Source organism: Oryctolagus cuniculus, chromosome 4 (genome assembly GCF_051225735.1).
Source record: "Oryctolagus cuniculus isolate XC-2025 breed Fujian yellow rabbit chromosome 4, ASM5122573v1, whole genome shotgun sequence".
In the NCBI taxonomy this organism is placed as follows: domain Eukaryota; kingdom Metazoa; phylum Chordata; class Mammalia; order Lagomorpha; family Leporidae; genus Oryctolagus; species Oryctolagus cuniculus.
Window position 1 is genome coordinate 139,344,080 of NC_142870.1, and position 14,315 is coordinate 139,358,394.

Sequence of the window (14,315 nt, forward strand, 5' to 3'; positions counted from 1 at the left end):
CTGGCACTGCGGACAGCAGCTTCACCCACTAGGCCACAGCCTATATCAACTATATCTTTTTTAGAAAGCTAAAAGGAAGGATATTGAATGAGACAAACTAGGGCAGGTGCTGTAGCGGAGTAGGTTAAGCCTCCATTTGCAGCACCAGCATCTCATATGGGCACCAGGTCTAGTCCTGGCTGCTCCACTTCCTATCCAGCTCTCTGTTTATGGCCTGGGAAAGCAGTAGAAGATGGTCCAAGAGCTTGGGCCCCTGCACCCACATGGGAGATCCAGAAGAAGCTCCTGGCTCCTGGCTCTGGATCAGCCCAGCTTCAGCCATTGTGACCACTTAGCGAGTGAACCAGCTGATGGTTTTCTCTCTCTCTACCTCTCCCTCTGTCTATAACTCTGCCTCTCATATAAATAAATTTTTAAAATGAGAAATATTTTAGGAGAGAAGTATGTCTACTTTGATTTGAATATTATAAAATGTGTATGAGTATAAGGATTGAAACACTACCTGGTATCCCATAAATATGTACAATCTTATTTGTCACTTAAAAATGAATTATTTATTGAATTTTTCCATTTAATATCTTCAGACTTTGGGATTGAAACTGTAGAAAGCAAAATACTGCTGATAAGGGACTACTATAGTCTAAAAATAATGCAGGGGCCAGCGCTGTGGGCACAGCGGGTTAAAGCCCCAGCCTGCAGCGCCGGCATCCCATATGGGCGCCGATTTGGGTCCTGACTGCTCCTCTTCCCATCCAGCTCTCTGCTACGGCCTGGGAAAGCAGTGGAAGGTGACCCACGTCTTTGGGCCCCTATACCCGCATGGGAGACCCAGAGGAAGCCTCTGGCTCCTGGCTTCAGATTGGCTCAGCTCTGGCAACTGGGGTCATTTGGGGAGTGAACCAGCAGATGGAAAATCTCTCTCTCTCTCTCTCTCTCTCTCTGGAACTCTTTCAAATAAATAAAATAATTCTTTAAATAAATAAATAAATATAGTGCAACGTGTATTTTTAAGTCTCTACAAGCAAGCAGAAGCTAGAAAGTATTAGGTATGTGCATTAACTGGGAGTGGGTGTATACTCATCCACTCATTAAATCTTTTTCTCCATTTGTTCAACAACCTACCAAGTGCCTACTATCTATCAGGCAATGAGGGACAAGGTGAAAAAGATAATATTGCAAAATTCACTTAATACGGCCATAAGAAGTTACATAAAATAAATGCTATAAATAGAAGACTGTGACCTAAACTGTGCATAATATCTTTCAATTTATGTATTTTTTTTTACTTAATCCACAAAAAAACAGAATCAAAAAGAAAGGAAAAACAAAAGCTGAGATAGGCAGAATGATTTGGTAATTCTCCCCTCCGTTGAACCTCTCAGCTGTTGGACTTTGTACAAGACGGATGAGTGAGTGAGCTCAGACCCAGACACTCACTAAGCTGTCTCTGCTATCAGTGGGCGTGTGTATGGCAACACCCTTTGTTCTCGTCACACAGTAGCTCTCAGCAAGGGTAGTTTTCTGGGGATATATAGGAAAGATTTTCAAAACCCAAATGAGACACAAGCGTCCTTCCAATCTGTGGTCATTCCCTCAAAAAATAATTGGAAAGAATTGTTCTCACCTTAATGCCCCTACTCCCCAGAGATAAGCTCTTCCAGTACTAAACCAGTAAACATCTCTCAATTTATAACCAAAGCAATTCGGAAGAAATGCCACATTGCCATTCATTCTTGTTTTTCACCAATTGAATCCTTCAGCGCCTGAAGTTTGATAGGGAACAACTGCTTAGGAAACTTGTATCTATAGCCTTAAATTTTTTCTCAATTTTTTCTTATTTGAAAGGCAGAGAGACAGACAGAGAAGAAAAGAGAAACACAGAGAGAGATATCCCATAGCTGGCTCACTTCCCCAAATGACAGCAGTGGCTGAGCCAGGTCAAACCTAGGAGCCAAGAATTCAATCAGGGTCCCCACTTGTGTGACAAAAATCTAACTTCTTGAACCATCACCTGCTGGCTCCCAAGGTACACATTAGTAAGAAGGGGGAGTTGAGAGTAAAGCCAGGACTCAAACGCAGGCACTCCAATGTGAGACACAGGTGTCTGTCCCAAATGATACCTTGACATGGCCAAAACCACCCCTTTAGCCTTAACCGTAGAATGAGCTGGTCTTCCCAGAATAAATCACTACAATCAGTAGCTCCATAGGTTTCATTTTGTCTCTATACCTTGCCTCTTGGAAACTGAAATTGGTTGGCCTTTCATATTTGACATCTTTCTAAAGGTCTTAGAAGGCTCTCGTAATGGATTCTTGCAGGCCTGGAAGATGTTTGATACATATCAAAACCAGAGCCAGAAACAGAAGCATTTTATGTCTTTTCAAAATGGGATTAAGTACAGATCAATATGCATGTCTGTGGCACCTGTGCTTCTGGTGTTTTGGGGGCTTGAGGGGGAGCCATCAGTCAGGATAAGCCTGAGACAACCTATGCCCAAGTCACGGGGTATGCCTATGACTCACTGTTGCCTACAGAATAAAGTCCAAGTCCCATAACTTCATACTCAAAGACATTTCACAATTTGGACCTGTGACACATTTCCAGTCTCATCTCCCAGAACTTTCCAAAATGAATGTGGGTTCTCACTATTGGCTGACCCTGCAATTCCCTGTCCAGTCTCCATTCTGAGGTTCAGCTGCCTCTCTGACTGGAGCCCTCTCTTACTCACCTGCTGACTAAGCTGTTACCTGATGAGCATCTGCCCATCCTTCAAAAGTCCCCTCCTCCCTAGTTTTTCCTTCTGTGGACACAGGCTCCCTCATTTCAGACAGTTTTGTACGATGCATAAAATATCAGAAGAGCATAAACCAGCATAGCCCTGTAACTCTACGCTGCCTGCCCTGTTATATTGGTATCACAATTGCTATCACAATTATTATATTGCTATCACATTGGTTTCTACACGTTCTAACCACACTTAGCATCAGCGGCCCTGTACTGTGGCCATGAACACACGCGTTTTAACCCTCCCACAATCTTGCAAACTTTCCAAGAGTAGAGAAGGAACTGTCTCCAGTTGTGAGACTGCTCTCTCTTAGCTCAGAGCTTGCAGGCTATTTCAAAAATGAATGAATGAAGTTGAATAAAGTTTCACATATCTAGAATAACAAAATAAAATCCAAATACTCGTCGTATACTAGTCATTTGTACGTGGTTTGGGCTAACTCCTAACATCTGGCTAACGTTGGCTGTTGAGCTTGCCAAAGGTGGAATATTGGCCGGAGAGCAGTCACTTTTATACATGGAAAGCAGAGAAAGGGCAAGGTTAGTGAGAGAATTGCCAGGAGAACTGAGGAAGGAATTCCCAGAGGGCGGCAGGGGGCACAAGGCAGCAGCCACTTGGTAAAAGGGACTAACTGAAAAAGCAAACCAACAAAAACCAAAATCTGCAATGTCAATTCTGTGGCAGTCAAATGTCAAACAAGAACATTTTCTTTCTAGTTCATCCATTTCACACCCCATACTCTAAAGAGCCCACTGGTTCTGAGACCATCGGCTTCACCAACTGAGAACTGATCGATGTGAATATACTCTAACCCCACCCCAGCCCTGAACAGTTAGAAACTCTTGAGTTGGGACCCAGTGATCTGCTGTGTAACAAACTCTCCAGGTGACTCTTATCCATGCTCAAGTGCTAGAGCACCCTAAGGTACCCACAGTTCCCTAAAGAGGCCAGCTCTTCCTGTCTCCATGCTTTTACGTACACTGTCCCTCCCATGGAAAGCTTTCTCTTCTATCCTCTGCAAATTAAACTTCTGCTTTCCTTTCGAGGCTCAGTTTAAAACCTGCCTCTACCTTGAAGCCTTCCTTGACCCACTGAACAGAATTTAACTGTTGTTGAGGCATAGTAGTTAAGTTAAGCCACTGCCTGCAATGCAGGCATCCCATATGGGTGTCAATTCAGTCTGGCTGCCCCACTTCCAATCCAGGTCCCTGGGAAATGGCCTGGGAAAAAGCAGCGGAGGATGGCCCAAGTGCTTGGGCCCCTCCACCCACATAGGAGACCCAGAAGAAATTCCTGGCTCCTGGCTTTGGCCTGGCCCAACCCCAGCCGAGGCGCCCATTTGGAGAGTAAACCAGCAGATGGAAGATCTCTGTCTCTGTCTCTCCCTCTCTTTCTACATAACTCTTTCAAATAAATGAAACAAACCTTAAAAAAAAAAAGGAATTAAGTGCTCTCCACTTGCGCTCCCTCAAAGCTTCACTCAACATCTCTCCCACAGGCAGTAGTCCCTATGTCTGCCTCCTCCACCCGACTGACAACTCTTGAATACCATAGCCCTCATAGCTCTGCCCCCAGCCTAGCTCTTTATCTTCTACAAGAAACCTCTGATTAACATGGAGGAGTCTGCAGACAGACACCTAAATCCTCTTTCCATAGTAGAGATTAATAAATACCATAGTCACTGAGATCTGCCATTTAGGGGGAAGTTGTTGAAGGCAAATCTGACAGCAGAGAAATCACTTAAAGAACTCCAGTCAAGGTTTAGCCACAAAGTACACCTAGGATTTTATTTAAAAAAATCAAATATAAATTTCAAAGGGAAATCATTTGTTCTGGTCAATAAAAGAAGAAAATATAGATTGACTGGAAACACACTAGGTTGAAGCAAGGCTGAAATTCCATTCTCATGGAACTGGCTTGGCCATCACTGTGGTACAAATGCTAAGTCCTAGCCAACTTTTCAAACATTAAAAGTAGACGACACTGATGGGGTCTGTGGATTCAAAAGGCTTCCATAACCTAGGCAGCTCATGTCAAGAGCCTCTGGTGATCACCGTCATACATAAGAGTGTTAATTGTTAAATCAACAACAGGAGTCACTGTGCAATAACTTCCCATGCAGGACCTCTGTCCTCAATGAGTTGTATTGTGAGAGTTAACAGTAAAACTCATTCTCAAAAAAAAAAAAAAAAAAAAAAAAAAAAAAAAGTGAAATTAACTTTGAGATGTAATGACTTCGAACAGCCCTTGTATTGCTTGTGTTGACTGTTGAAGAACAGTTTTTGTGTGTGTGTGTGTGTGTGTGTGTGTGCAAATTGTTGAACTCTTTACTTAGTATAGAGTTGGTCTTTTGTGGATAAAGTTAATTGAAAATGGATCTTAGTGGAGAATGGGACTGGGAATGGGAGACGGAGGAGGAAGAGGGGTGGGAGTGGGGATGGTAGGGCGGGTATGATGGGAATAATCAATATATTCCTCAAGTTGTACTTATGAAATGCATGAAGTTTGTGTTCTTTAAATAAAAGGTTTCTTTTGGGGGAAAAAAAAGTAGATGACACAGACACAAATTCAATCTCTGCCACTTCGAGGTGGATAATCACAAGCAGGCAGGTCACTCTCAAAGTCATGGTTGCTGATTATTGAAAGGCATCAAAGTTGGAAAATGGCTATAGCTACCAGTAAATACCTCCCTTCCTTATCTTACAGCTTACAAACCACTTTCACATTCGTTGTCTTGCTTAATCATTAAATCTGTGGCTGAAGAGCAGACTTCCCTTCTCATTGGGTCAGAAACAGAATCACAGACTTTGTCTGCCCATCCAGGCTCTGATTATATGCCAACTGATCCCAGATATCTAGATTTTAAATTGCCCTGAGGTTCATGTGATGGATTAAATGTTCAGAAACTTTGAACGTACCTATTTCCACTGACGGTAATCTTGAGTGTAACTTGACCATTTGAGGTTAAGAGATTAAGCAAGTTACTATTATTGTTGTCTATCAAAAATGAATTCACTTGCATGACAACTTTTGCTTAAAAACATCACTGGGTTTTTATGAGTATGTTTCACGACTGGCACCTTGTTGACCTGATTAACACTTGAAACTATGCAAGATCTGGGCCACTCTTGGAAGCATTCCCTGGAACAAAAAAAGGGTGTTCCAATGAGATAAATCTAAGGAAAGGAAGTGAAAGGGAGACATAACGAAGACAGAGCTCTGAGAGAGCTCTCCAGTGAAGGAGTGCAGAAGTTTTGGTTTATTCCAGAAGGTTCTAAACACTAACTTGATATTAAAGGTTTAATTATGTACTAACTTGACAATAGTCTTTCTACCAAATTGTTCATGAGTAGCATGAAAACCCTCAGCAGAGACCACTTATGAAACCTCAAAATTCTAGTTTGCATTGATTTTTTTTTGTCTAAAAACAGTAGTTGATAAGAATATATTTATCAAGGACAAAAAGAGAAATCAATATAGCCATAAAAAGATGGCACTTAAGATGACTAAGTGAAATGAGACAAAAAGTGCTTGTGCCATTGATCATTCACCACAAATGAGTAGGTTCTGAACCTGCTTTTATTTCAATAATTTAATCCAGATTCTGAGCTCTGGCTATAGGAACAACGTGGGGATGCAGTCAGGCCCTTTTTTGCTTGTTTGAAATGCAGCAGATAGAGATCTCCCATCCCCAGATGCCTGCAGTGGTCCAGGATGGGCCCTGCCAAGCCAAAGCTGAGCACCAGGAACTCAGTTCCTGTCTCCCATGTGGGAGGCAGGGACCCAACTACTTGAGCGATCACCTACTGCCTCCCAGGATGTGCAATGGCTGGAAGCTGGAATCGGGAATGGAGCCAGGACTTGAACCCAGGCACTCAGATACGGGATGTCAGTGCCCCAAGCAGCTCTTAACAGCTGTGCTAAATGTCTGCCTCAAGTCAGTACTTTCTTTTTTTTTTTTAATATTCAAAGCAGTTATATTTTATTTTCTATCAATTAATTCATTTTAAAACCAAACCAGTGGGCCGGCGCCACGGCTCACTAGGCTAATCCTCCGCCTTGAGGCGCCGGCACACCGGGTTCTAGTCCCGGTCGGGGCACCGGAATCTGTCCCGGTTGCCCCTCTTCCAGGCCAGCTCTCTGCTGTGGCCAGGGAGTGCAGTGGAGGATGGCCCAAGTGCTTGGGCCCTGCACGCCGTGGGAGACCAGGAGAAGCACCTGGCTCCTGCCTTTGGATCAGTGCGGTGCGCCGGCCGCAGCGCGCTGGCCGCGGCGGCCATTGGAGGGTGAACCAACAGCAAAAGGAAGACCTTTCTCTCTGTCTCTCTCTCTCACTATCCACTCTGCTTGTCAAAAAAAAAAAAAAAAAAAAAAAAAAAAAAAAAAAAAAAAAAAAAGAAGAAGAAAAAAAAGGACAAAAACCAAACCAGTGCAATTACCAATAGCAAAAATGTCCTTTATATGTGCTGAAAACACTGACAAATACATCAAAGAAAGTGCAATATGTCATAGATACAAATTCATGTATGAGAAAGTTCAATATCTAAGGCACTCAAATTGCTTTGTCAGGATCAGTTTAAGGCCACAGATCATCATGCACCCACTTTGGATTTTATAGTTGTGATCTGTGGAGATAGGTTTACTCTTTCTTTTTTTTTTTTTTTAATTTAATTTTTTTTTTTTTTTTGACAGGCAGAGTGGACAGTGAGAGAGACAGAGAGAAAGGTCTTCCTTTGCCATTGGTTCACCCTCCAATGGCCGCCGCGGCCAGCGTGCTGCGGCCGGTACACCGCGCTGATCCGATGGCAGGAGCCAGGTGCTTCTCCTGGTCTCCCATGGGGTGTAGGGCCCAAGCACTTGGGCCATCCTCCACTGCACTCCCTGGCCACAGCAGAGAGCTGGCCTGGAAGAGGGGCAACCGGGACAGAATCCGGCGCCCCAACCAGGACTAGAACCCGGTGTGCCGGCGCCGCAAGGCAGAGGATTAGCCTAGTGAGCCACGGCGATGGCCCAGGTTTACTTTTTAAAATATTTATTTATTTAGTTAAAAGGTACAATGACATGGGAGAGGGGGAGGGAGAGGGAGAGAGGGAGAGAAGGAGGGAGATCTTTCATCAGCTGATTCACTTCCAAATGGCTATAACAGCTAGGACTGACCCAGGCTGAACCCAGGAGATCCAAACCCCATCCAGGTCTCCATTGTGGATGTCAGTGGCCCAACCACTTGGGCCATCTTCCACTGCTTTCCCAGGCACATTAGCAGGGGAGCTGGATCAGAATTAGAGCAGCCAGGACTTGAACAAGCACTCTGATACGGGAAGCAAACTTTGCAGGCAATGGCTTAACCCACCGCACCACAATGTTTACTCTTATTTAAGGGCATTCATTGTAGGTGGGAAGGTTTAGACAAGTAGACCTTATTCCAAGGCATAATTAACATAGCCGGTCTGCACATATACCAATGTCTTGAACTCAAATTTAATCCAAATTCTATGTTGGCAGCACTGCTAAAATATCTCATTTCTTAATTCTCCAAAAAGTTGAAGTCATTTGTCATTTTATTAAAAAGAAAACATATTTCATGGAACCAGGTCTTTGAACAAATACCATGTTACTCAATAATAGGGTAAATCTGGTTTCCTCTAATATTTGGAGTCAATCATATGTCAAACCCTTTGGCTTTCTATGAAGAAGCAGTCCCATCCCATACCTTCTTCTGCCTCACTAAGGTATCCGCCCACCTTACTGTTTGGAAAAGACAATTTCTCAGGTTTTCTTTGTAGTCATCTTGGATATTTCAAAGGAAGAATATCTGTGTGTGGTAAGTTACCATCAAAATAATCTTATAGCTCTATAACTGAATTGCTCAAAAAAGTCAATCATAAAAATCCAGTTTATTATAAAGTCTAAAGTCCCCTTCCCAACTGGGCTTTATGAACAGAGCTATCTCTAATTCCCCTGGACATATTTTCTGATGAAACAGTGTTCTAATAAGAGACAAACTCTCCTAATTACCTCCCAACTCCTCGTCCTTTCTGTGCTCACAGCCCTCATACATAAAGGCAAGTTGCTTTGACAGAAGCCACGTTGCACGCTTCTCTCACACACACAAATGGCCAACAGGCACATTCAGACACAGGGGTGCTAAGTTGGAACAGCCTGTATCTCACGTGATCTTATATGGCAGCAAAGTTTCGAGCAATCCAAACGGCATAACCGTTTTATAACCAATAAAGCTGCCTGCAGCACAAAGCCCTCTTTTTCTTCCTGATTTTCATCACCAACCAGAGTGAAATGCTGATTCAGAACGGGATGATGTGATGAGCTCTTGGATGTTGAGATAAGCAATGAATGAAGGACAGAAGCCCTTGGCACTGTCTTCCATATCCAGAGCAGGAGACCTGGAAACACGAACGGCTCAGGGGAAGGTGAAGCAGAACCAGGAAATGGAGAGAGAGCTCAGGCAGCAAAGGGAGAGAACGCTCAGCTGGGCTCCATTCTGAGACTCCCCGGGGAGAGTAAGCTCCCCGTGCAATTAGGCTGCGCAAGAGGAGGAAGAGGAGCACATTTGCTTAGAGCACAGAGCTTTCCATGGCCAAATCCGCCAATCAGGCCACTGAGTTATTATCTAACCCAGTGCCTTCCCTGAGGTCTCTGAGCTCATCTCCATCTGGTCCACACTGACTTCAGGACTCCTTCATCTGCAGGAACTGTGGGAAATGCGCTCAGATCTGGATTCTCTCTGGGGGGTGATGGCCGTAGTTAAAAGGCTAGAGTTCAGAGTCAGGACCACTGATAGCCCAGGAGCTTCCATCTGGGAGTCCTGACACCCCACGGAAACAACGCTTACCAATAGAGTCACCCAGAGTTCTCAGGCTACACACAAGGTGAGTTTTCCCAGCCCTAGCTCCAGAAGCACCCACAACTAATGCACCCTACACCCCAAAAAAGGGTGAGGGCAGAACCGAAATGGCTTCAATGTGGTGCCCAGAGCAAACGCTGCTCTCTCTCTCTCTCGCTCTCTCTCTCTGTCTCCAGGAATGCTCCAAAGATAAAGGAGATTAAAGAACAAGCAGAATTTGAAAACCAGAAAAATTCATCACTGTTAATGTTGGTTCTTAGATTGAGGCCTGGGTCACAGAACCATGGGAGTTTCACAGTTAAAACTGGAGGCCACTCAAAGCATCTAGGGTTGCCAGAGACAAAGCTTTGCATATTGTGAAGATATTTGATTATTTGAGCACTCAGTGCCTGAAGTCAGGCAGCCCTGGGATGAACTCTCAGCTCAGCCACTTGTCAGCTGTGTGACTTCCAAGGATTTTCTCCCTCCCAGCCTCAGTTTTCCAATCTACAAAGTGAGAGTAATAACTGCACCTACCTGAAAAGATGAATGGTAAAGAGTAAATGGCAGATGGGTTGTAAAATGTTTAGTATAGCATGTGATTCACATAAATACTCTTGTCATTTGAGAAAGTTACATGATATGGTCATTTTACTATGGGCGATGGCAAACTCTAGTATCTAATATCTGGGCACTTTTTAAGTGTATGAGGCATTAATTTCAGTATTCTGCCTGAGCAGAGATAACTGCTGGTGGAAAATGAAGATGGTCACCAGCCTCAGGGTGCATGCCAAAGATATGCCATGCAGGAGCCCCCTCGACGCTGAGTGCAGCTCAAAGGCAGGGCTGCATTTTGTTTTGCAAAGCAGCTATTCACAGCATCCGCTCCAGATGGACAAGTGCCACGGGGCTCCACAATGTGAGCAGATGAAAAACTACCCAGACTTTGGCCCAACCAGACTATGTCTTCTGACAAGCTAAGCTACCAAGACTTTTTTTTTTTTCTTACAGATTTTTTTTTTTAAAGGCAGAGAGATCAATCTACTGGTTTACTCCACAAATGGCCACAACAGCCAGGGCTGCAACCAGGCTGAAGCCAGGAGTCCAAAACTTCATCCTGGTCTTCCATGTTGGTGGTAGGAGCCCAAACATTTGAGCCATCTCTACTGCTTTCATAGGCACATTAGCAGGGAGCTAGGTCAGAAGCAGCACAGCCAGGATTCGAACCAGCGCTCTGATATGGGATGCCAGGGTCACAAGCTTAATCCACTGAGCCCCAACAGTAGCCAAAAGCTACAAGGACTTCCTCAATTCCAGTAGGTGCAGATTCCCAGGACCCAAGCCTGACCCCCTTCTCATTCTGCGTACTCAACCTTGAATTGGCCAATCATCCCTATGTCTCATCTCTTCAATGACACAGACATTCTCCGATCAGCTGTCAGATTTCTCCTCTCTACAGGGCTTTCTATTCACAGAGTGTCCTGCTGCCAACTCATTTTAAACCTAGGGCCAACACCCTCAAAAATAAAAAATTAATGAAAGGAACTTGGATCTGGTAATGAGAAAATCTGAGCAGAACCTCTGGGTCTACCGCTAACTAGCTTAGTTAAGCCTACTTCAGTTTTTCCTCTATATAATGAGAGGATGGCCTACATAAAATGCTATATTGTAGCTCCAAGATTCAAAATGGCCACCCTCACCAAGCCAAATACAAATTGATTTATTCATTCAGTAACTGCGGAGTGCCTGATACTGCAAAACAACGTGCTAGACATCGTCGCGACTTAAAAATCATCCTTCAAAGAGCTTATCATCTAGAGGGAAATAAGAGAATCACATTGTAACCACAAGAAATAGAATATCCACATTGGAGGTACTTATTAACCTATGATCTCTTATCAAAATATGAGAATCAGAGTCACTCCAGCAGGTTGGTTTTGATGTGGGAAAACATAACAGATAAACAGTTCAGGAGCTGGAGACCACCCCCCCCCCATAATCCCACCTGGATCCACCCACCTGTCAATCAGACTATGTAATCACTCCCCCTTTTGGAAGTGAACAGGAAGCCTGGGGAAGGGGAGGGTGCCTTCTTTGTTGCACTCTCGCTTGCTCCCTCTCTCTCTCCTGGTGGACCCCAGGAAAGACGGGTACGGAGGTCCCACTTTCCCCTTCCTGGCCCACTCTCCCTTAATAGAGCCCTCATGTTCTGTGGATTCTTCTCATTTTCTAAATAAATGTCATCACGCTGCACATCGTATTTGAGCCTGTACTTAGAATTCTTCTCTAAGTAAAAGGCAAGAAGCTGAAATAGGAGTTAGAGGCTAAGCTGGCCCACAAGTTTGACTTGGTCGCTGCCGTGCTACAGTTCCAAGACGACCTCCCCACATTACAGAACATCCAGGTGAAATCCTTTTACAAAACTATCCATGCCTCACTTCCTCCCCTTCCCTCCTCCCTCCCACAAACAGTGGCGGAGAATAGACTTTGTGCTTAGTGCTTGGTAGGATGTTTGAGGCACAGATTTCAACCCCCGAGAGCTTACACAACATGACCATTTCCTGGTGAAGAGGTTGGGATGTGCAGTAAAACACAGTAATTCAGGATACTATGTACAAAGGATGTAACAGCAACACAGATAACAGCAGTAAATGCTAGATTATTTAGATGGAGAGCTCCTGGCTGCAGCAATCAAGGAAGGCTTCCAGAAAGCAGTCACACCTGAACTGTACCCTGCAGCATGGGCAGGACTTACCCAGGAGGGAGGCGAACGCATTCTGGGCCAAAGGCCCTGGTGACTGAGGCGAGCAAGGAGGGTGATTTCAGGACCAGTGAACGGCTAGATGGGGCTGGAGCAAGAAGGCATTTTTTGAAAGGAATTTACAAGGTACTAGCAAGCTCCGTCACTGAGATGATTAAATTTTCTGCTTAAACCAGATGACACAGTATAAGAAAGTGGAAGAGAAAGTTTAATAATCTAAGCAAAGGGTATTAACAGGGAATGGTAAATAAATAAATAAATAAATATCAGCTGGGTCTGGATCCCAGGCCCAGCTTCGCTGAGGAGGGGTTGGGGTGGCTACAGCAAGTCACTGATCTCAGTTTTCCCATTTGTAAACTGAAGCAGCTGAACTGGATGACCTCAAAAGTCTCTACAGTTCCAAACTAGACCAACTGTATATTATTCCTGCCATTAAAACATTCATCATGGGGGAAGAGCGGAGGGAACCTGTATTCCCTTTCCACACAGGTTTCCCTTTCTGAACTTCAATTGTTTTGCCCCTAAACTCACCACCGCTAGGCATATGCCTCCGGTATTCTCTACCAGAGAATTTTACTACAGAATTCCATTAAAGTCGGGAGAGTTGGTGCTGAAGCAAGGGGCAGGGGTGATAAAGCACCTTTTTCATCTTTGTGGACCTGAATAACTATGTGTTGCTTCTCTGACCTGAAAAGTTGCTTCTTGTTCATGTAAATTGGTACAGCACACCCTTAGCCTCACACAAGTTTATCTGATACCGCAGCTCCAGGGCAAGGCATCTCCGAATAAGCCATAGACCGTGACAGAGTAAAGGGAGAGGAGTGAAAACTCTTAGGTAAAAGACCCTATCCACTTTACAGCACCAACTGAAGAGCCACACTGAAAGGCAAAGAGGAAAATCATGCATTTTGTGAAGTCCCTACTTAACGCAGTTGGAATGCAGAAAGTTTTCTGGCATTGAAATTCGCTGACCATTGGCATTTTTTAAAGACTGCAGCCAGGAGCCCCGAGGCAAGGCACCCGACCCAAAAGCGCGGATGCGATTCACTGGTTCTATCGATCCTATGCACCAACAGGCCAAAGGCAAATAAACCAGGCACAGAATTCCAGCGAGTCAGGCTGAATGAGAAAGCACCAAAGTTTCAACCAGAAAAGTTAACGAAATGCCTCGCTTCCTGCAGGGAGTCCTAATGCAGTCCTCGGGCTCATTGTTTCAGCAGTACAATATGCGACCGAACACCTGCGGCCACTACTCGCTGCCCCAACCTGCAGAAGCGCGCACCGGAGGTCGGGAGACGCCTAGCGAGCGAGAGAACCTGGACAGCCTGGCCCCGTACAAGGACTGCTTTGCCTTCCATCTGTCCGTCTACCTTCCCTCCTAGCGCCCCCTCCCACCCTAGCGCCCAGTACCTGCGGCGATCACCGGGCCTCGAGTCCGAAGCTCCCACTCCGGATGCAGGTACCCGCAGGTCCGCTCTGCGGCTACCTCTGCGCGCCCGCGGAGCCGCTGCGCTCGCGCCACTGCGCATGCCCGGCCGGCATCCGGGCCCCGACACTCGGAATCCACTTCCCGGGTTTTGGCTGCGACTCCCAGAGTTACGGACGCGAAACCGCAAGCTTGAGTTCAGGAGGAGGGTGAAAGAGCAGTTGCAGGTGCTGGGAGAGGCGAGGGGCAGAAGTGAATTGGCGCTGGTGCACGTTGTCCCTGCAGCCCGCAGTTACCCAAGCCTGAAGGTGACCGCCTACGCCGTTGGAATGCACCATGCTCCTCAAACTTGAGCGTGGGTCCGAATCGCCGGGAGGGCGTGTAACACAGACCCCACACCCAGAGCTTCAGAGTCAAGCTCAGGAGTGAGGTGCTGCCGTTTGCATTTCTAATATGTTTTCAGGGGAAGCTGCCCCCACACTTTGAGAACCACTGATCAAGA

General features: G+C 45.3%; 1 protein-coding gene across 3 annotated transcripts in view; it reads right to left on the minus strand.

Annotated features, from left to right (window-relative positions):
- The window catches only part of PLS1 (plastin 1), a 135,594-nt gene extending 121,656 nt beyond the window's left edge, over nt 1–13,938 (minus strand). Inside the window, exon 1 of one of the 3 annotated variants that reach the window (XM_002716570.6) lies at nt 13,798–13,938. Coding sequence is in view for 1 of the 3 variants with exons in the window: in XM_089331096.1 (XP_089187222.1) it covers nt 12,382–12,402 (21 nt within the window). In the remaining 2 variants the exon portion in view is untranslated. Of the gene's footprint in view, nt 1–12,381; nt 12,467–13,797 lie in introns of those variants that run through there. The other 2 variants (XM_070072688.2, XM_089331096.1) reach the window with 2 other exon arrangements.
- Between the last annotated feature and the right edge of the window lie 377 nt (nt 13,939–14,315).